This window comes from Emys orbicularis, chromosome 1, assembly GCF_028017835.1.
Source record: "Emys orbicularis isolate rEmyOrb1 chromosome 1, rEmyOrb1.hap1, whole genome shotgun sequence".
NCBI lineage: Eukaryota > Metazoa > Chordata > Testudines > Emydidae > Emys > Emys orbicularis.
In genome coordinates this window covers 148,168,845-148,192,314 of record NC_088683.1, presented here as the reverse complement: position 1 = coordinate 148,192,314, position 23,470 = coordinate 148,168,845, and the positions used below count along the sequence as shown (strand labels likewise).

The 23,470-nt window shown below is 42.7% G+C and overlaps 1 protein-coding gene across 1 annotated transcript; it reads left to right on the top strand.

Moving 5' to 3' along the window:
• Positions 1–5,797: 5,797 nt before the first annotated feature.
• Positions 5,798–23,207, top strand: LOC135895268 (natural killer cells antigen CD94-like). The gene is given in 7 exon segments (XM_065423344.1): positions 5,798–5,891; positions 16,432–16,551; positions 16,948–17,040; positions 20,225–20,431; positions 21,433–21,584; positions 22,371–22,474; positions 23,090–23,207. Coding segments are annotated over 7 exon segments (888 nt in total).
• The last annotated feature ends 263 nt before the right edge of the window (positions 23,208–23,470 follow it).

The window sequence follows — 23,470 nt, the reverse complement described above, 5'->3', positions numbered from 1 at the left end:
CACCTTAAAGACTAACAGATTTACTTGAGCATAAGCTTTTGTGGGTAAGAAAACACTTCTTCAGATGCATGGAGTGAAAATTACAGATGCAGGCATTATATACTGACATACGAACATAAGAACATAAGAACATAAGAAAGGCCGTACTGGGTCAGACCAAAGGTCCATCTAGCCCAGTATCTGTCTACCGACAGTGGCCAATGCCAGGTGCCCCATAGGGAGTGAACCTAACAGGCAATGATCAAGTGATCTCTCTCCTGCCATCCATCTCCATCCTCTGACGAACAGAGGCTAGGGACACCATTCTTACCCATCCTGGCTAATAGCCATTTATGGACTTAGCCACCATGAATTTATCCAGTCCCCTTTTAAACATTGTTATAGTCCTAGCCTTCACAACCTCCTCAGGTAAGGAGTTCCACAAGTTGACTGTGCGCTGCGTGAAGAAGAACTTCCTTTTATTTGTTTTAAACCTGCTGCCTATTAATTTCTTTTGGTGACCCCTAGTTCTTGTATTATGGGAATAAGTAAATAACTTTTCCTTATCCACTTTCTCAACATCACTCATGATTTTATATACCTCTATCATGTCCCCCCTTAGTCTTCTCTTTTCCAAACTGAAGAGTCCTAGCCTCTTTAATCTTTCCTCATATGGGACCCTCTCTAAACCCTTAATCATTTTAGTTGCTCTTTTCTGAACCTTTTCTAGTGCTAGAATATCTTTTTTGAGGTGAGGAGACCACATCTGTACACAGTATTCGAGATGTGGGCGAACCATGGATTTATATAAGGGCAATAATATATTCTCAGTCTTATTCTCTATCCCCTTTTTAATGATTCCTAACATCCTGTTTGCTTTTTTGACCGCCTCTGCACACTGCGTGGACATCTTTAGAGAACTATCCACGATGACGCCAAGATCTTTTTCCTGACTCGTTGTAGCTAAATTAGCCCCCATCATGTTGTATGTATAGTTGGGGTTATTTTTTCCAATGTGCATTACTTTACATTTATCCACATTAAATTTCATTTGCCATTTTGTTGCCCAATCACTTAGTTTTGTGAGATCTTTTTGAAGTTCTTCACAATCTGCTTTGGTCTTAACTATCTTGAGTAGTTTAGTATCATCTGCAAACTTTGCCACCTCACTGTTTACCCTTTTCTCCAGATCATTTATGAATAAATTGAATAGGATAGGTCCTAGGACTGACCCTTGGGGAACACCACTAGTTACCCCTCTCCATTCTGAGAATTTACCATTAATTCCTACCCTTTGTTCCCTGTCCTTTAACCAGTTCTCAATCCATGAAAGGACCTTCCCTTTTATCCCATGACAGCTTAATTTACGTAAGAGCCTTTGGTGAGGGACCTTGTCAAAGGCTTTCTGGAAATCTAAGTACACTATGTCCACCGGATCCCCCTTGTCCACATGTTTGTTGACCCCTTCAAAGAACTCTAATAGATTAGTAAGACACGATTTCCCTTTACAGAAACCATGTTGACTATTGCTCAAGAGTTTATGTTTTTCTATGTGTCTGACAATTTTGTTCTTTACTATTGTTTCAACTAATTTGCCCGGTACCGACGTTAGACTTACCGGTCTGTAATTGCCGGGATCACCCCTAGAGCCCTTTTTAAATATTGGCGTTACATTAGCTAACTTCCAGTCATTGGGTACCGAAGCCGATTTAAAGGACAGGTTACAAACCTTAGTTAATAGTTCCGCAACTTCACATTTGAGTTCTTTCAGAACTCTTGGGTGAATGCCATCTGGTCCCGGTGACTTGTTAATGTTGAGTTTATCAATTAATTCCAAAACCTCCTCTAGTGATACTTCAATCTGTGACAGTTCCTCAGATTTGTCACCTACAAAAGCCAGCTCAGGTTTGGGAATCTCCCTAACATCCTCAGCCGTGAAGACTGAAGCAAAGAATCCATTTAGTTTCTCCGCAATGACTTTATCATCTTTAAGCGCTCCTTTTGTATTTTCATCGTCAAGGGGCCCCACTGGTTGTTTAGCAGGCTTCCTGCTTCTGATGTACTTAAAAAACATTTTGTTATTACCTTTGGAGTTTTTGGCTAGCCGTTCTTCAAACTCCTCTTTGGCTTTTCTTATTTCACTCTTGCACTTAAGTTGGCAGTGTTTGTGCTCCTTTCTATTTGCCTCACTAGGATTTGACTTCCACTTTTTAAAGGAAGTCTTTTTATCTCTCACTGCTTCTTTTACATGGTTGTTAAGCCACGGTGGCTCTTTTTTAGTTCTTTTACTGTTTTTCTTAATTTGGGGTATACATTGAAGTTGAGCCTCTATTATGGTGTCTTTAAAAAGGGCCCACGCAACTTGCAGGGATTTCACTTTAGTCACTGAACCTTTTAACTTTTGTCTAACTAACCCCCTCATTTTTGTATAGTTCCCCCTTTTGAAATTAAAGGCCACAGTGTTGGGCAGTTGAGGTGTTCTTCCCACCACAGGGATGTTGAATGCTATTGTATTATGGTCACTATTTCCAAGCGGTCCCGCTATAGTTACCTCTTGGACCAGCTCCTGCGCTCCACTCAGGATTAAATCTAGAGTCGCCTCTCCCCTTGTGGGTTCCCGTACCAGCTGCTCCATGAAGCAGTCATTTAAAGTATCGAGAAATTTTATCTCTGCATTTCGTCCTGAAGTGAAATGTTCCCAGTCAATATGGGGATAATTGAAATCCCCCACTATTATTGGGTTCTTAATTTTGATAGCCTCTCTAATTTCCCTTAGCATTTCATCATCACTATTACTGTCCTGGTCAGGTGGTCGATAATAGATCCCTAATGTTATATTTTTACTAGAGCATGAAATTTCTATCCATAGAGACTCTATGGAACCTGTGGATTCGCTTAAGATTTTTACTTCATTAAAGTAAAAGAGAAGGGAGTTACCTCACAAGTGGAGAACTAGTGTTGACAGGGCCAATTCGATCAGGGTGGATATAGTCCACTCCCAATAACTGATGAGGAGGTGTCAATTCCAGGAGAGGCAAAGCTGCTTTTGTAATGAGCCAGCCACTGCAGAACTAAAATTCATTTGCAAATTTACACAGCATTAATTTGGGCTTGAATAGGGACTGGGAGTGGCCAACTGTATTTTGAGGGTAGCAATCTGGCAAACATCTTCTCCCAACTCACTTTAAATTTTGCAGCAAATTTTTACCTTGGGCCAAGTTCTCACCTACTAATTTTAATACAAATCTGCCCTTTTGGTGATTTATGTGGAGCCCCAAAATTGAGTTTATAATAGAAACTAAATTGCAGCTGTAACTAGGTAGGGCCTGCATCATTCCATTATATTTACATTATTTTTTATAAATACAGGCAGTTACTAGTATCAGAAGGAGATAAAGTGTGGCTGCTCTATTCTTCACATTTTCTTATGCCACCTTCATCACTATCTATCTGAGTACCTTTCAGTAGTACACTAAGGGAGGTGACTAACATCTGTCACATACACTTTGTTCTTTTCTTCTCCTCTGGCCTAGAGGAAATTATGTGAACAGTGTAGTTTGGAGGGTGTGTGAGTGTGTTTTCCTTTAAAATAAATTATATGTACTCTATGTTATATGATTATGCTATCAAAGGCAAAGTTTAAGAAGTGCGCCTTGCGCTTGGAGCAGAAGGTGATGTCTGTGATGGTTTAGTTCCTGTGGAAGTTTGCTCCTGAGAAATTTCTGTCTCCTGTATAGACCAGCTTTGTCCTTGTGGTACAAAGTACCATTGTGCCAAAGAAGTGGAGTTGTTGGTCCCATGGCCTGATCCTGGAGCTTTAAGCAATCTTTTAGGAATCTGAGCACCATGAGGCTAGAAACTAATATCTTTAATTTGACCTGGTATTCTATAGGGAGCTAGTCCAGTGAGTAGAGGACTGGAGTTATATTCATGTGGCAGCCTGTGTTGCTGAGGAGACATGCTGCATCTTTCTGTAGTAGTTGGAATGTCCTGCGGCTGATGGCTTCATGTCCAGCTAAAAAGCATTGCTAGCCCAGCCAGGAGGTGACAAAGGTGTGTATAACTGAGGCCAAATCATCATCCACTGGGATGGGATGGAGTGGCCTAGCCAGCCATAAAAAGTAGAATATGTTTGTGATGTTGCACCCCATAATGCTTTATAGAAATATGCTTATGAATGTAAATATGACATAAATTGAATATGTTTTATGTTACATATGCCATGTAACATATCTTTGCAAAGGTTATGTTCTATTGAATGTATTCATCTTATTTGTATGCATGTATCATTTTTATATCTTGACAGAACAAGGAGTAATGGTCTCAAGTTGCAGTGGGGGAGGTTTAGGTTGGATATTAGGAAAATCTTTTTCACTAGGAGGGTGGTGAAGTACTGGAATGGGTTACCTAGGGAGGTGGTGGAATCTCCTTCCTTAGAGGTTTTTAAGGTCAGGCTTGACAAAGCCCTGGCTGGGATAATTTTGTTGGGGATTGGTCCTGCTTTGAGCAGGGGGTTGGACCAAATGACCTGCTGAGGTCCCTTCCAACCCTGATATTCTATGATTCTATCTGAAGTTATGAGCATTGGCTCTATGCTTGTATTTACAGTGTTTGCTGTAGGAAGCACCTAAGGCAAATCTGGTCAACATAGTCTGAAGGGGTTATTCAAGTAATTGGGAGTACTTGGCTAACAATGGACCTTGATAAACACCAATCCACATCTGAGCTTTCCTGGGAACATTCAAACTAGCATATGGACAATGGCATTGGCCTGTAAAGAACTGAGTCATGCATGGACATGTGACTTGCCCATGTGACTCCAAAACTCCACCTTGTAGCTGTAATTCTACATAGGGGGAGAGGGGTTTCCACCCACTAGGGAGAGATTATATAAGCCCCTGGGAAACCCCTCCATTTTGTCTTCAGCTGGCTCAAGAGGATGCCTGAAAGAAACTGGAATAAAGGACAGTAATTAAAGGGGTATGAGTGATTTCTGGACCCAGACTAGAAGGAGGCTAGTCTGTCAAAGAAGCTTATTGAAACATCTCTAAGGATGAGATTTACCTGCATTTAGTTTCCTACTGTATTAGGCTTAGACTTGCATGTTTTATTTTATTTTGTTTGGTAATTTACTTTGTTCTGTCTGTTATTACTTGGAACCAATTAAATCCTACTTTTTGTATTTAATAAAATCAATTTTTTACTTCTTAATTAACCCAGAGTAAGTATTAATACCCGGGGGGGAGGGGCAAACAGCTGTGCAGATCTCTCTATCAGTGTTATAGAGGGTGAACAATTTGAGTTTAACCTGTATAAGTTTTATACAGGGTAAAATGAATTTATTTGGGGTTTGGTCCTCATTTGGAGCTGGGTATCTGAGTGCTGGAGACAGGAGCACTTGTTAAGCCGTTTTCAGTTAAGCCTGCAGCTTTTGGGGGACGTGGTTCAGACTTCGATCTGTGTTTGCAGCAGGCAAATGTGTCTGGCTTGAACAAGACAAGGTACTAAAGTCCCAAGCTGGCAGGGAAAATGGGCTCAGAGGTAGTCTAGACGCATCAGGTGGCAGTCCCAAAGGGGTTTCTGTGACCCAAACCATCACAATGTTTCTTGTGGCCTTTGCTATGTGGGAGTTAAGTGTCTGTGAGGAATGCAGGAGCACTCGTACTGATCCACTGAGCAGGCTGGCCTGTTACATTGCTCCTGTTCATGTTTATGCTATTACTGGCTTTAACAGCCATTTCACTGCAGTACAAATCCCAATGTTCATCTCAGTTCACTAACCCCATCTCTGGAATTTCTATCCCATAACCCACCAGAAATGAGTGAGCAGTCAGTGAGCTTTGTGGACCTCAGATTTCATACTCCTGCAGAGCAGAAGAGAAAACGAAGACCAAAGCATGACAGGGTCACAGGTACTGTATATTTATAATCTCCTGAATCTATGTCTAACATTATTCTTTTAGCCCTACTCAAATCTCCTTCTTGAACTTTATCCTACAAACCCTAACATTATATAGCAAGAATCTGTGTTAGAGATTTTTCTCAAATGTCAGTAAAACTATGTTGTTAGTTTTGTGCCAGTCTGTGTGATATGAAGGTACCCCCAGAAATGAATAGTTTTCCAGATATGGGAAGGAGGTGGCTTTGTGCCTACAAAGCCCCAGAATGCAGCAATTTGATTATGAAGTAATAAACCCTTCTGTCACTGGGTGGTACTCGCCTTTTAAGAGGGAAGAGGCTAGTGCACCTGTGATTGGTTGGCTGACCCCCAGGTGGGCTATCAGAGAAGGCATCTGGGTGGATTGCTCTGTGAGCAAATATTTACCGTTTTGAGTGCCCTGTTCGGGTTTTCCAGAACTTCCGGTGCCCTGAAGCCTCACCATGGAATCTTTCTGCCAGTCGACAAAGCTTTGGAGCCATCACTCATGAGAAAGGTCTTTTGGACCTGAGGATAACCACTGACACGGTTCCAGACTTAGCTACATATATGACCCTCCCTCCTGCTCTTCCTTGTGGGCACCTACCTGAGATTTTAGACTTTCCAGCTGTCACTCGCCCTCAGACTGGGAGTTTATGCTTGCAGTCCCTCTGCACCTGACTGCAATTTCCCAGCAGATCTGATCAGGGACCACCGCCGGCAGTTAACTCTTTCTCCAAGGGCTATAAGAGTGTATTCCAGTTACCAACCAATCTTCACAAAGCAAACTGCATTTATTCTTAGGACAAAAGCATTAAAGAGAAAACATATTAAAAAACAATAAAATGACCTGTATGCATGCTAAAAGCTTACCTGAGGTCACCCTGAGCTCCAACACCAGGCTCTGGTAGATGTCAATTTTCAGACCCCCACAACTGGGTTTGCCCATTTGCTCCCAAGTTCATGTCAGCATTTAAGATCAGAAACCATACCCCAATTGTATAGTACAACTGTTTCTTTATACTGCTCTGGCCTTTGATTTTCAGTTTCCAAGAACAGGTAAACCCCAGTCAATGGCCCACTCCCCCGGGTGTAGCTTCAAAAAGGTGTTTTTGTTGTTGTTGTTGTGGCATAACCAGCATTGTGGAATTTGCATGAACCCCTCCCCAGAGATTCCCCAGGAAATCTACTTAACACTTATTAAGAACAGGAGTACTTCTGGCACCTTAGAGACTAACAAATTTATTAGAGCATAAGCTTTCGTGGGCTACAACCCACTTCTTCGGATGCATATAGAGTGAAACATATATTGAGGAGATATATATACACACACATACAGAGAGCATGAACAGGTGGGAGTTGTCTTACCAACTCTGAGAGGCCAATTAAGTAAGAGAAAAAAAACTTTTGAAGTGATAATCAAGATGGCTCTGTACAGACAGTTTGATAAGAAGCAAGTGTGAAAATACTTACAAGGGGAGATAGATTCAATGTTTGTAATGGCTCAGCCATTCCCAGTCTTTATTTAATCCCGAGTTGATTGTGTCTAGTTTGCATATCAATTCCAGCTCAGCAGTCTCTCGTTGGAGTCTGTTTTTGAAGTTTTTCTGTTTTAAGATAGCCACCCGCAGGTCTGTCATAGAATGGCCAGACAGGTTAAAGTGTTCTCCCACTGGTTTTTGAGTATTATGATTCCTGATGTCCGATTTGTGTCCATTAATTCTTTTGCGTAGAGACTGTCCGGTTTGGCCAATGTACATGGCAGAGGGGCATTGCTGGCACATGATGGCATATATCACATTGGTAGATGTGCAGGTGAACGAGCCCCTGATGGTATGGCTGATGTGATTAGGCCCTATGATGATGTCACTTGAATAGATATGTGGACAGAGTTGGCATCGGCACTTCATGAAAAAACTCGTACAGATACAGACAGACATCATCTTCCTTTCCAAATGCAAGCAGATGGACATCATACCAAAAGGACTAAAGGTAAAAAATCCATTACAATCTACATATCACACAGACTATGCTGAGAGACTGTGTCACACACTCTCAAAGAAACTGCGAAACCACCTGATCAGCATCCTATACAGCAAACAGGGAAAGATTAAGAATGAGCTCTCAAAACTGGATACTCTCATAAGAAACCAACCTTCCACACAAACTTCCTCATGGATAGACTTTACAAAAACTAGACAAGCCATTTACAAGACAAACTTTAACAGGAGTACTTGTGGCACCTTAGAGACTAACAAATTTATTAGAGCATAAGCTTTCGTGGGCTACAACCCACTTCTTCGGATGCATATAGAGTGAACCATATATTGAGGAGATATATATACACACACATGTATATACATATATATACATATATATACATGTGTGTGTATATATATCTCCTCAATATATGGTTCACTCTATATGCATCCGAAGAAGTGGGTTGTAGCCCACGAAAGCTTATGCTCTAATAAATTTGTTAGTCTCTAAGGTGCCACAAGTACTCCTGTTATTTTTGCGGATACAGACTAACACGGCTGCTACTCTGAAGACAAACTTTGTCTCTCTACAAAGGAAAAAGGACACTAAACTATCTAAACTGCTACATGCCACAAGGAGCCACAACAGTAGTTCCCTTAACCCACCCAGCAATATTGTTAATCTTTCCAGCTATACTCTTAGCCCAGCAGAAGAGTCTGTCCTATCTCGGGGCCTCTCCTTTTGTCCCTCCAGACCCACGAACATGATACAGTTCTGCGGTGACCTAGAATCCTACTTTCAACGTCTCCGACTCAAAGAATATTTCCAACATACCTCTGAACAGCATACTAACCCACAGAATCCCCCCTACCAGCACTACAAAAAAAAGGATTCTGCGTGGACTCCTCCGGACGGTCGAAACAACAGACTGGATTTCTACATAGATTGCTTCCGTCAACGTGCAAAGGCTGAAATTGTGGAAAAGCAACATCACTTACCCCATAACCTCAGCCATGCTGAACACAACGCCATCTACAGCCTCAGAAACAACCCTGACATCATTATCAAAAAGGCTGACAAAGGAGGTGCTGTCGTCATCATGAATAAATTGGAATATGACCAAGAGGCTGCTAGACAGCTCTCTAACACCACATTCTACAGGCCATTATCCTCTGATCCCACTGAGGATTACCTAAAGAAACTACACCATCTGCTAAAAAAACTCCCTGACAAAGCACAGGAACAAATCTGTACAGACACATGCCTAGAACCCCGACCAGGGACATTCTATTTGCTACCCAAGATCCATAAACCTGGAAATCCTGGACGCCCCATCATCTCAGGCATTGGCACCCTAACATCAGGCTTGTCTGGTTATGTGGACTCTCTCCTCAGACCCTACGCTACCAGCACTCCTAGCTATCTTCGAGACACCACTGACTTCCTGAGGAAACTACAATCCATCGGTGATCTTCCAGAAAACACCATCCTGGCCACTATGGACGTAGAAGCCCTCTACACCAATATTCCACACAAAGATGGACTACAAGCTATCAGGAACAGTATCCCCGATAATGTCACAGCTAACCTGGTGGCTGAACTCTGTGACTTTGTCCTCACCCACAACTATTTCACATTTGGGGACAATATATACCTTCAAGTCAGCGGCACTGCTATGGGTACCCGCATGGCCCCACAGTATGCCAACATTTTTATGGCTGACTTAGAACAACGCTTCCTTAGCTCTCGTCCCCTAACGCCCCTACTCTACTTGCGCTACATTGATGACATCTTCATCATCTGGACCCATGGAAAAGAAGCCCTTGAGGAATTCCACCATGATTTCAATAATTTCCATCCCACCATCAACCTCAGCCTAGATCAATCCACACAAGCGGTCCATTTCCTGGACACTACTGTGCTAATAAGCGATGGTCACATAAATACCACCCTATACCGGAAACCTACTGACTGCTACACTTACCTACATGCCTCTAGCTTCCATCCAGGACACACCACACGATCCATTGTCTACAGCCAAGCTCTAAGATATATTTCATTTGCTCCAATCCCTCAGATAGAGACAAGCACCTACAAGATCTCTATCAAGCATTCTTAAAACTACAATACCCACCTGCTGAAGTGAAAAAACAGATTGACAGAGCCAGACGAGTATCCAGAAGTCACCTCCTACAAGACAGGGCCAACAAAGAAAATAACAGAACACCACTAGCTGTCACCTTCAGCCCCCAACTAAAACCTCTCCAGCGCATCATCAGAGATCTACAACCTATCCTGAAAGATGATCCTTTACTCTCACAGATCTTGGGAGACAGACCTGTCCTCGCTTACAGACAACCCCCCAACCTAAAGCAAATACTCACCAGCAACCACACATCACTGAACAAAAACACTGACCCAGGAACCTATCCTTGTAACAAAGCCCGATGCCAACTCTGTCCACATATCTATTCAAGTGACATCATCATAGGGCCTAATCACATCAGCCATACCATCAGGGGCTCGTTCACCTGCACATCTACCAATGTGATATATGCCATCATGTGCCAGCAATGCCCCTCTGCCATGTACATTGGCCAAACCGGACAGTCTCTACGCAAAAGAATTAATGGACACAAATCGGACATCAGGAATCATAATACTCAAAAACCAGTGGGAGAACACTTTAACCTGTCTGGCCATTCTATGACAGACCTGCGGGTGGCTATCTTAAAACAGAAAAACTTCAAAAACAGACTCCAACGAGAGACTGCTGAGCTGGAATTGATATGCAAACTAGACACAATCAACACAGGATTAAATAAAAACTGGGAATGGCTGAGCCATTACAAACATTGAATCTATCTCCCCTTGTAAGTATTTTCACACTTGCTTCTTATCAAACTGTCTGTACTGAGCCATCTTGATTATCACTTCAAAAGTTTTTTTTCTCTTACTTAATTGGCCTCTCAGAGTTGGTAAGACAACTCCCACCTGTTCATGCTCTCTGTATGTGTGTGTATATATATCTCCTCAATATATGTTTCACTCTATATGCATCCGAAGAAGTGGGCTGTAGCCCACAAAAGCTTATGCTCTAATAAATTTGTTAGTCTCTAAGATGCCACAAGTACTCCTGTTCTTTTTGCGGATACAGACTAACACGGCTGCTACTCTGAAACTTAACACTTATTGTTCCAAAAGTCCATACCTGTCTGGCACATTTCATTATAGTCATTTGGACTCCTTATACTTGCCAGGTCTCCCATCTACAACAATAATGCTGCACAAGCTCTGCATACTATATATAGGGGGCTTTGGGGAAGATGATACAAAAAAGGAAGCTGAGTTCTCTTAGATGATTCAACCTGAATCTCTTGGCTATTCTCCAGAACAGCTTCTAGATAGGCCAGAGTTCTAGTTGCTGCAAGCTAAGGCATCAGTTTACTGGTGCCCTGCAAGGTTTCTTGTAATAACTGTCTTATTTGAAAGCCTCATAAGAAACAGAAATATTTTTACAATGGTTTATATATAGTTTACAGATAGCAGAAAATAAGAAACTAATATTGAACTCACCATCTCACTATATGCTTTCTGTTCATCTGCATAATCTAACAGTTACAACCCGCATTGGGTCAAATCCTGATATCCTTACACAATTTCACTCAGTTCTTACTAGGCCACTACTGCAGGGAACATTTTTTACAGGGCCAGATTCTAATTCCTTTCCTTATGGGGAGTAATATCTTACCCCACAGAATAAGGTACGACTCAACATGAGTAAGGATCGCAGAATCTGGTCCTCAGAGAATTCAGCCCCTTTCCCTGTTCATCACTTATCTGAGAACAGGCTTAAATTTTAAAAAAAAAGTTTTCTATTTGAAATCATTCAGTATGTGGTTTATGTTCCAATCTTTGAGTTGGTTGTTAACTTAATTTGCAGTGGCTACTGCTTCAAGAATTCACTGTTCATACTTCACTATTTGAGCTATATGAGTTGTCACCTAAGTCACATGGTATTGTTTTTGCTTCCTAATTGGATGACTCTGATAAAGGTCAAATTGGAAATCTGGCACAAATTTTGAGCAGTGTGTGTAATTGACTAGTGGAACAGATGACAAAGGAATCATAGAATCATAGAATCATAGAATATCAGGGTTGGAAGGGACCTCAGGAGGTCATCTAGTCCAACCCCCTGCTCAAAGCAGGACCAATTCCCAACTAAATCATCCCAGCCAGGGCTTTGTCAAGCCGGGCCTTAAAAACCTCCAAGGAAGGAGACTCCACCACCTCCCTAGGTAACGCATTCCAGTGCTTCACCACCCTCCTAGTGAAATAGTGTTTCCTAATATCCAACCTAGACCTCCCCCACTGCAACTTGAGACCATTGCTTCTTGTTCTGTCATCTGCCACCACTGAGAACAGCCGAGCTCCATCCTCTTTGGAACCCCCCTTCAGGTAGTTGAAGGCTGCTATCAAATCCCCCCTCATTCTTCTCTTCTGGAGACTAAACAATCCCAGTTCCTTCAGCCTCTCCTCATAAGTCATGCGCTCCAGACCCCTAATCATTTTTGTTGCCCTCCGCTGGACTCTTTCCAATTTTTCCACATCCTTCTTGTAGTGTGGGGCCCAAAACTGGACACAGTACTCCAGATGAGGCCTCACCAATGTCGAATAAAGGGGAACGATCACGTCCCTTGATCTGCTGGCAATGCCCCTACTTATACAGCCCAAAATGCCGTTAGCCTTCTTGGCAACAAGAGCACACTGTTGACTCATATCCAGCTTCTCGTCCACTGTGACCCCTAGGTCCCTTTCTGCAGAACTGCTACCTAGCCATTCGGTCCCTAGTCTGTAGCTGTGCATGGGATTCTTCCGTCCTAAGTGCAGGACTCTGCACTTGTCCTTGTTGAACCTCATCAGGTTTCTTTTGGCCCAATCCTCTAATTTGTCTAGGTCCCTCTGTATCCGATCCCTACCCTCTAGTGTATCTACCACGCCTCCTAGTTTAGTGTCATCTGCAAACTTGCTGAGAGTGCAGTCCACACCATCCTCCAGATCATTAATAAAGATATTAAACAAAACCGGCCCCAGGACCGACCCTTGGGGCACTCCGCTTGAAACTGGCTGCCAACTAGACATGGAGCCATTGATCACTACCCGTTGAGCCCGACGATCTAGCCAGCTTTCTATCCACCTTACAGTCCATTTATCCAGCCCATACTTCTTTAAATTGGCAGCAAGAATACTGTGGGAGACCGTATCAAAAGCTTTGCTAAAGTCAAGGAATAACACATCCACTGCTTTCCCCTCATCCACAGAGCCAGTTATCTCATCATAGAAGGCAATTAGGTTAGTCAGGCACGACTTCCCCTTGGTGAATCCATGCTGACTGTTCCTGATCACTTTCCTCTCCTCTAAGTGTTTCATAATTGAGTCCTTGAGGACCTGCTCCATGATTTTTCCAGGGACTGAGGTGAGGCTGACTGGCCTGTAGTTCCCCGGATCCTCCTTCTTCCCTTTTTTAAAGATGGGCACTACATTAGCCTTTTTCCAGTCATCTGGGACCTCCCCCGATCGCCATGAGTTTTCAAAAATAATGGCTAATGGCTCTCAATCTCATCCGCCAACTCCTTTAGCACCCTCGGATGCAGCGCATCCGGCCCCATGGATTTGTGCTCAGCCAGTTTTTCTAAATAGTCCCGAACCACTTCTTTCTCCACAGAGGGCTGGTCACCTTTTCCCCATATTGTGCTGCCCAGTGCAGCAGTCTGGGAGCTGACCTTGTTTGTGAAAACAGAGGCAAAAAAATCATTGAGTACATTAGCTTTTTCCACATCCTCTGTCACTAGGTTGCCTCCCTCATTCAGTAAGGGGCCCACACTTTCCTTGACTTTCTTCTTGTTGCTAACATACCTGAAGAAACCCTTCTTTTTACTCTTAACATCCCTTGCTAGCTGCAACTCCAAGTGTGATTTGGCCTTCCTGATTACACTCCTGCATGCCTGAGCAATATTTTTATACTCCTCCCTGGTCATTTGTCCAATCTTCCACTTCTTGTAAGCTTCTTTTTTGCGTTTAAGATCAGCAAGGATTTCACTGTTTAGCCAAGCAGGTCGCCTGCCATATTTACTATTCTTTCTACACATCGGGATGGTTTGTTCCTGCAACCGCAATAAGGATTCTTTAAAATACAGCAAAGGACCCCTTTGCCCTTCATGTTATTCTCCCAGGGGATCCTGCCCATCTGTTCCCTGAGGGAGTCAAAGTCTACTTTTCTGAAGTCCAGGGTCCATATTCTGCTGCTCTCCTTTCTTCCTTGTGTCAGGATCCTGAACTCGACCATCTCATGGTCACTGCCTCCCAGGTTCCCATCCACTTTTGCTTCCCCTACTAATTCTTCCCTGTTTGTGAGCAGCAGGTCAAGAAAAGCTCTGCCCCTAGTTGGTTCCTCCAGCACTTGCACCAGGAAATTGTCCCCTACACTTTCCAAAAACTTCCTGGATTGTCTGTGCACCGCTGTATTGCTCTCCCAGCAGATATCAGGGTGATTAAAGTCTCCCATGAGAACCAGGGCTGCGATCTAGCAACTTCTGCTAGTTGCCAGAAGAAAGCCTCATTCACTTCATCCCCCTGGTCTGGTGGTCTATAGCAGACTCCGACCACGACATCACCCTTGTTGCTCACACTTCTCAACTTTATCCAGAGACACTCAGGTTTTTCTGCAGTTTCATACCGGAGCTCTGAGCAGTCATACTCCTCTCTTACATACAACGCAACTCCCCCACCTTTTCTGCCCTGCCTGTCCTTCCTGAACAGTTTATATCCATCCATGATAGTACTCCAGTCATGTGAGTTATCCCACCAAGTCTCTGTTATTCCAATTACATCATAGTTCCCTGACTGTGCCAGGACTTCCAGTTCTCCCTGCTTGTTTCCGAGGCTTCTTGCATTTGTGTATAGGCACTTAAGATAACTCACTGATCGTCCCTCTTTCTCAGTATGAGACACGAGTCCTCCCCTCTTGCACTCTCCTGCTTGTGCTTCCTCCCAGGATCCCATTTCCCCACTTACCTCAGGGCTTTGGTCTCCTTCCCCCGGTGAACCTAGTTTAAAGCCCTCCTCACTAGGTTAGCCAGCCTGCTGGCGAAGATGCTCTTCCCTCTCTTCGTTAGGTGGAGCCCGTCCCTGCCCAGCACTCCTCCTTCTTGGAACACCATCCCATGGTCGAAGAATCCAAAGCCTTCTCTCCAACACCACCTGCGTAGCCATTCGTTGACTTCCACGATTCGACGGTCTCTACCAAGGCCTTTTCCTTGCACAGGGAGGATGGACGAGAACACCACTTGCGCCTCAAACTCCTTTATCCTTCTTCCCAGAGCCATGTAGTCTGCAGTGATCCGCTCAAGGTCATTCTTGGCAGTATCATTGGTGCCCACGTGGAGAAGCAGGAAGGGGTAGCGATCCGAGGGCTTGATGAGTCTCGGCAGTCTCTCCGTCACATCATGTATCCTAGCTCCTGGCAAGCAGCAGACCTCTCGGTTTTCCCGGTCGGGGCGGCAGATAGATGACTCAGTCCCCCTGAGGAGGGAGTCCCCGACCACCACCACCCTCCTCCTCCTCTTGGGAGTGGTGGTCGTGGAACCCCCATCCCTAGGACAGTGCATCTTTTGCCTTCCAATCGGTGGAGTCTCCTTCTGCTCCCTTACCTCAGATGGGTCATCTACTCCACTCTCCGCATTAGTACTTGTAGAGAGAACATGGAAACGATTGCTCACCTGTATCTCCATTGCTGGTACATGGACGCTCCTCTTACTCCTTCTGGAGGTCACATGCTGCCAAACTTCTTCATCATCCATCTGTCCCTGCTGCGCCTGCTCTGAATCTTCAGAACATTGTGGTCGTAGAAGCATCTCCTGACGTCTGTCCAGGAAATCTTCATTTTCCCTTATGCAATGCAGAGTCGATACTCGTTTCTCCAGACCTCGAACCTTCTCTTCCAATATGAAGACCAGCTTGCACTTTGTACAGACAAAGTCGCTTCTGTCCTGTGGAAGAAAGACAAACATGGCACAACCTGTGCAGGTTACAACAGCTGATCGCTTCCATATCACCTTCCTCTTAAGAGTGATAATTCTCCACCATTTGGAGTCTTTAAATGAAGATTGACTCTCTTTCTATAAGATATGACCTAGTTCAGCCATAAGTTATTGGTTTTAGAAACAGGAATTACTGTCAAGTATCAGAGGGGTAGCCATGTTAGTCTGGATCTGTAAAAGCAGCAAAGAGTCCTGTGGCACCTTATAGACTAACAGACGTATTACAGCATGAGCTTTTGTGGGTGAATACCCACTTCGTCGTATGCATTACTGTGTGTGGTTCTATGGCCTGTGTTTTATTATGCAGGAACTCAGACCTGATGATCATAACGTTGCCTTCTAGCCTTAACATCTATGAACTTATATTCCCGCCTACTGTAATGACAATTTCATAGAGCTGTCTTTCCATCCTTTCCATCCTTCCATCCATTCCAGATGTCTTTCCTTTCCTATCAGAAATCAGTGAGCAGGAAATGGCCTACTCTGATCTGGAGTTTCACACTCTTTCAAAGCAGAAGAGGCAGCAAAATATTATGCATTATGAGCTGCTGGCTCCTTACTTTCTTTTATCAAAGTGTTCATAGCAAAACATCCTCCTCCTGCTGTAGCTACTGTCCATGGCCTCATATTTCAGAAACAATAAAATTAGAATTTTGTCTACTGTGGCAGGAAATGGCACATTACTGGGAACTTGCTTAGGTCCACATTGGGCCAGGGCCTGGGCAGAAATTGGGATGTGACAGCTCTGGCCTTCACCAGGAGCAACTGTTTTCTCCAAGTCGTCTCAATTCATGCCAGATTTATTGAGCACACATTCAATAGTTATTATTATTGGATTGGTTTAGCTCCAGTGGTGGGTTCTGGCTTTGGTAGACTGGTGTGGCTGAGAGCTCTGATCTGATCCCAGAGTCTCAGGACAGGGGCACATTCTAGCCATGTTTTCTTTCATTTTCTCTCTCTTATTTCTGTTAGAATTTCCTCCATCTTCACCATGGCTACTTACAGTGATTCTGGGGCTCCTCTGTCTGGCTTTGCTAGTAACGGCAAGGATTTGGGTTGCCATGGGTAAGTATTTGCCAAGATGGCAACAAAACATGATCTGAACCATTATAACTTTTAGAAGGGCTTTGAATGCGGTGTGTAAATGCATGTGTGAGACACTGTCATAGTTTGCATTACTTTGTGAAAAACAACTTTCATTTGGTATTCAGAGCCTGTTGCCCGCCGAGCTGTGATCTGAATGTTACCTGTAAAACACGTGAGAAGCTGAGATACTTTTAAGGTTCTGTCTACACAACATTTTGGAGCAAGCAGGAGCAAGCCTTCAAGCCCAGGTCAACAGACTCAGGCTAGTGGGGCTTCCACTAATGCTCTACAAATCGCTGTACAGACAGCACTTTGAAGTTACGTTTTGTGGTGCAGCTCCAGCTCTGAAGCCTAGGGAGAGGGGTGGTCCTAAGAGTCCTTCTGAGTGAACACTTGAGTTGATTTGAGACTTAAACTATCTACAGTTTAAATGTGGTTAGAAATGGCATCTTGACTAGGACTGGGTGAATTTTTGTCAGTGAATATTTTATTAGCCAAAAAATGCATTATTCAGGGCACTGAAACTATTCGTGAACTCAGGTAGAATTCAATGAATACTTTTGGCCAAAAATTTGATTTTTTATTTAAGAAAGAGAAATGGTTTGTTTCAGTGATTTCAGAATAAAAAGCTTGAAAACTACTTCAAAACAAAACTCTAGGAAGAACTGAAAAAAAATGCTTTGGATTGAAAAACAACCCTAAAAGGAAATGAAAAGACCCCCTCTCCCTTTTTGTTGATTTTTTTTTCCATTTCATTTTGGCTGCCTATAGATCTGAAATTAATTTTGTTGTTTTTGGGTTTTGTTCCAGGAGAAAAACTGGAAAATATCAGTTCAGGTTCAAAATTAACCAATTTTTGTTCCAGATTTTTCATCTGCAAACCAAAACATTAATTATTCATTCAGCTCTAATCATGATACAGAGCTGTTTGGCTCCACATTTCTTGCTTCTGAATGGTTTTGTGGTCTTTCAAGTTTGCTCAGTTTACCAGTCCAAAAGGGAGTGGGGCCTGATTTTGTTCTTATTTACATCAGTGTTAATCATGAAAATGATGAGACCAGGAAATTAAAAAATAAAGGACATTTTGACAAAAACATCTTTGGCACATATTCTGTTAATCAGCTTTTAAGACCATAGAGACTGTTTTGTAAATAGCAAAGCAGTGTTACCAATTCCTTAATTACTTTAACATCAAAATAAAACTGAAAACTCCACATTGTATAAATCTCATAAGAACATAAGAACGGCCATACTGGGTCAGACCAAAGGTCCATTTAGCCCAGTATCCTGTCTTCCAACAGTGGTCAATGTCACGTGCCACAGAGGGAATGAACAGAACAGGTAATCATCAAGTGATCCATCCCCTGTCGCCCATTCCCAGCTTCTGGCAAACAGATTAGGGACACCATCCCTACCTATCTTGGCTAATAACCACTGATGGACCTATCCTCCATGAATTTATCTAGTTCTTTTTTGAACCCTGTTATAGTCTTGGCCTTCACAATATCCTCTGGCAGAGTTCTGCAGGTTGACTGTGTTGTGTGAAGAAATACTTCCTTTTATTTGTTCTAAACCTGCTGCCTATTAATTTCATTTGGTGACCCCTAGTTCTTGTGTTATGAGAAGGAGTAAATAACACTTCCTTATTTACTTTCTCCACACCTGTCATGATTTTACAGACCTCTATCATATCCCTCCTTAGTCGTTTCTTTTCCAAGCTGAAAAATCCCAATTTTATTAATCTCTCCTTGCACAAAAGCTCTTCCATACCCCTAAACATTTTTGTTGCCCTTTTCTATACCTTTTCCAATTCCAATATATCTTTTTTGAGATGGGGCGATCACATCTGCACGCAGTATTCAAGATGTGGGCGTACCATGGATTTATACAGAGGCAACATGATATTTTCTGTCTTATTATCTATTCCTTTCTTAATGATTCCCAACATTCTGTTCACTTTTTTGACTGCCGCTGCACATTGAGTGGGTGTTTTCAGAGAACTATCCACAATGACTCTAAGATCTCTCTCTTGAGTGGTAACAGCTATTTTAGATCCTATCATTGTATATGTATAGTTGGGATTATTGGTCCCCCCTGTGTGCTAATCCACAGAGGATATGAGTTGTTACAGCCCATGGCTACTGACATTTCTGTCTTTGGGTATGTCTATGCTATGAAGACTGTACCAGAATAGCTACACTCCTGTAGCTATGTCAGCATAACCCCAAAGTGTAGACATGACCTACTCCAATGGAAGGAGTTTTACCATTGGAATAGGAACGCCATCTCTCCAAATGGTGGTACCTACATAGCATTCTTTCATTTACATAGCTGTGTCTGTGCTGCGGGTTAGGTCGGCATAGCTATGTCAGTTAGGCATGTTTTTTTTTCACACTCCTAACCGATGTAGCTCTGTTGACCTATCTTTCTAGTATAGACCAAGCATTTACCTGAAGTTATATCAGCTCATGCTTTTAGCTCTGGAGGTCTCCAGTTCAATCTCCAGTGTGTAAGCTATGAGGGCAACTGTCACAATTCTTATTGGCATCCTGAGAATGCAAAAAGCAAATGATTTATACAAGTGTATTTAATTTTGTTTTAACTCATTTCTTGCGTTAAGGATTTGAGTTCACCAGGCTTCCCATCAAGTGAGAAGGAAAAATGAGAATACTCTGAAAAACTTTCTGTCTTTGGGTATGTCTATGCTATGGAGACTATACCAGAACAGCTACATTGCTTTAGCTATGCTGGCATAACCCAAAAATATAGATGTGATCTACTCTGAAGGAAGGAGTTTTTCCATTGGAATAGGAACACTACCTCCCCAAATGATGGTAGCTACATAGCTTTCTTCGATTTACATAGCTGTATATGTGCTGGGGGTTAGCTTGTCATAACTACATCATTTAGTGGAATGTTGTTTTCACACCCCTGACTACTGTAGCTATGTTGATCTATCTTTCAAATGTAGACCAAGCCTTTAACTCAAGTTGTAGGAGCTTGTGCTTTTTAGCTCAGAAGGTCTCCAGTTCAATCCCCAATGTGTAAGCCATGATGACAACTGTCACAATTGCTGTTAGCATCCTTAGACTGCAAAAGGAAACCAATTTATAAAAGTGTATTTAATTTTGTTATAATTGTTTTATTGTTTTACGGATTTAAGTTCTCCAGGCTTCACATCAAGTGGGAAGACAGAATGAGGAACTTATCCAGAAACATGCTATTCTGAAAAACTTCACCGAACTGCAGGAAATCTTGAAAAACTGCATGCAGCAAAGAGATGATCTCCAAGCCAATAACATAGAACTCTCAAATGTTGTGAATAGGGAAGGTATCGATCAGAGCTCACTCTTCTGTTATATCCTTTATGGTAATATTGTTGCTTAATCAGAATCCAGTTCTCCTTGTCCTTATTAACAACAAAAGGTACTTCTGTCCCTCTGCACAAAATGTACAAGGGCCTCATCTAAGTATTAATTACATGGAAAGCCACAAACAAATCTTAGCAAAAATATGGTGTCCGTAATAGTGGACATGATCGATGATCCCTGGCTCACTAGCTTCAAAGTAGAGAAACCTGGGTAGCTCCTTCCCAACTTACATCTCTCAATGGTACAAGGGAAAGACACTGATAAACAGAGGGATTTTGACAAATGCAAGAGACAAATAGGCTGCTGCACAGAGAGACCCTCATTCCCTCCCAAAGCGCTGACACTGCGTTAGCTTGGATATCAGGTTTTCATCCTAGTCAACATCATCATTGCTGTCACTTTGAAAACCAGGCCATGATGGTGATGACTCATCTGCAGCAGCAGCAAGTTGTTTAGAAAGGCATCTCACTGTTGCTAGGTCCTGCACAATTGCTTTTTTTGAGGAGGACAATGCTGTGCTCTGCTGGTTGTTCCTATGTGAGGATTTCTCCCTCTCTCCTTTAGTGCTCTCATTACCTTTCTTGTTCATTGTGATCTGAATGGAGCTGGATGGGAAACAGGTTTCCTGTCCCATGAGCACTTTTGAGAATTCAAAATTTTCCCATTTCATGTTGGGATAAAACCGAGACCTTTCAAAGTTTTCCATGAAAAAACAGAGAAACCCCAGAGCAGCCAATAGCCTGGAGTTGAGGGGACTCACGTGGGATGAGGGAGAACCAGGGTTAAGTCCCTGCTCTGCCTGAATCAGAAAAGGGCCTTGACCCAAGTATCCCATATCCCAGGTTATTTTTGGGGCCCCAACATCAGCTTCATCCTAGCTGGCAAGACAAACTCTACATTCCCAGTGAGAAATATACACACTAGCTAGTACACGGTGACATTCAGTATCAAACCCATCAATGCAGATATATGACAGGTCTATATTGCTCTCTTTTTCAAGTCGATAAATGCAGCTCTTGCCCTGAGGGCTGGATACAGCATAGAGAGAAGTGTTACCATTTTACATATGAAAGGAGTTCCTGGCAGGAGAGTAAAGTATACTGCTCGTCTCATCGCTCCAGACTGCTGAGGATAGAGAACAAAGAAGAACTGGTAGGGAATTTACCTTTTGCCTTATTTTCCTGTATTTTCCAAACTAAACTTGCCCAATATTCATCTGCTGGGGAAGTGGGATATGGGTATTAAATGAAAAATAACACTGGCAGGGTAAAATGACCCTCTAAACTGCTTGTGTTGTATTCAGAGCTGTGTCCCCAAGAGACACTGGGCAGATTTTGGGCACCAGAGAAGGAGTGAATCCAAATTTTATCACTGGCTTCAGGACTGATTAAAGGGAGTGTGATGTCCTAGCCTAGGGATTAGCGCTCTGCATAGCACGAGGAAGGCACAGAGTCCTTTCCTAGGGTCTGAGTCTCCTCTCACTCCATCGTGAATCAGGATTTCCTCCACTGAAGTCAATGAAATGAAATCCATCTGAGAATAAAATCAAGCTTTGTCTCTTTTTAACAGAGGCTGGAAATGCTATTGGGTTAGTGTCTGTGCTGCTTGGAAGAGAACTCCTCATCTCTCTCATTAGTGATACCCCTGGCTGATGGGACAATTGTGTTGACTTGTTCTCCAGGGTATCCTAGCAGTTCTTCTCAGCCAGGACAGTAGCTGTGATGCCTCCCTGGAGGGACAGGTGCAGATCAAATTGGGCAAAAATCTCATAAAATCTATGGTTAACTATTTTGGAAAAAATGGGGTGTGATTGGCCAACGTATGGGCATTACGAAACACTGGTCCTGTTTGGGACACATCAACCTCATTCTCATCCCTGATATCCGTACACCTACCAAAGGGGATTGATGTAAATGATTTAGTCTTGTTCCCAAACAGGATTTCATAACAAGACGGGCGTGTTTTCACTGGATTGGACTATTCCGTAAGGGAGCTGCTACAAGCTGGATGTGGGAGGATGGCACAGCTTATTCCACTGACCTGTAAGTCTCTGGCCAATCTAAAAGTTGTTCACTTGTGTTTTACATCCTTGTGCATTTCTTACAGAATTTGCAGTCTGGCATTGCTACTGAACGTATAGAATTATTGTGCATTTTTTACTTTTACAAATTCTCACAGGAAGGAGTGGTGCTATTTGGATTGTTTAAATCTAAGCGAATAAACACAATTAAACAATTGAATAACATTAACAGTGGTAGGTGTAACTCTGTCAGAGCTACATATGAATATAGACATTCACAAATATTCTAAAATGGGACATTTCAAAGCTGAAACACTGACTTAGGGCGATGCCACCATTACACTTAATGAGAAAAAGAAGAGAATACCCTCCTACCCCTGAACATTAAATTGTACAACAACTGCAGTAAATAGAACAAGAGGCCATCTCAGCTAAATTAACAATCTCACACTAAAAAAATTCCAAATCGCAAAGAAATGCTTTTCATAGCTCATCTTGGAGGACATGTTATTCTGAGAAGTGAAATTAATAGGTAAGACAAGTTAACCCCAATATTTAGGCAGCCAAATGCAATGACACTGTTTGTGATTTTTAAAAAATGGCATGGCTGAGCGTTAAATGTAGCTTTCCACCCCAGGTTCCAAGTAAAGAAGAAAGAGCCTGGAGCGTCCTGTGTACTTTTGAATGCAGGAGAAGCCACCTCCTGTAATTGTACACAACGATATCGCTGTATTTGTGTGAAGAGAGCTGCTTAGCTGAAGCCTGAGGATCACAGCATCCGAGACACATTTCCTGGGATGCTCCAAAGACAAAGAGAAATCACTTCAATTTGCTGTGTTACCATTCAGACTGAGGGCTGCAGTTTCAGGTGATAAAACACACAGCAGACTGTCAAGAAGCAGGGCAGAGACCCCAAACTGGAATCTTCTCCAGCCAACCAGAGCACTCCCACCATACTGAATGACTGTCATTCCCATCTGGGTTGATAAGAGTTGATTTTAGAGGCCATTAGTGCAAA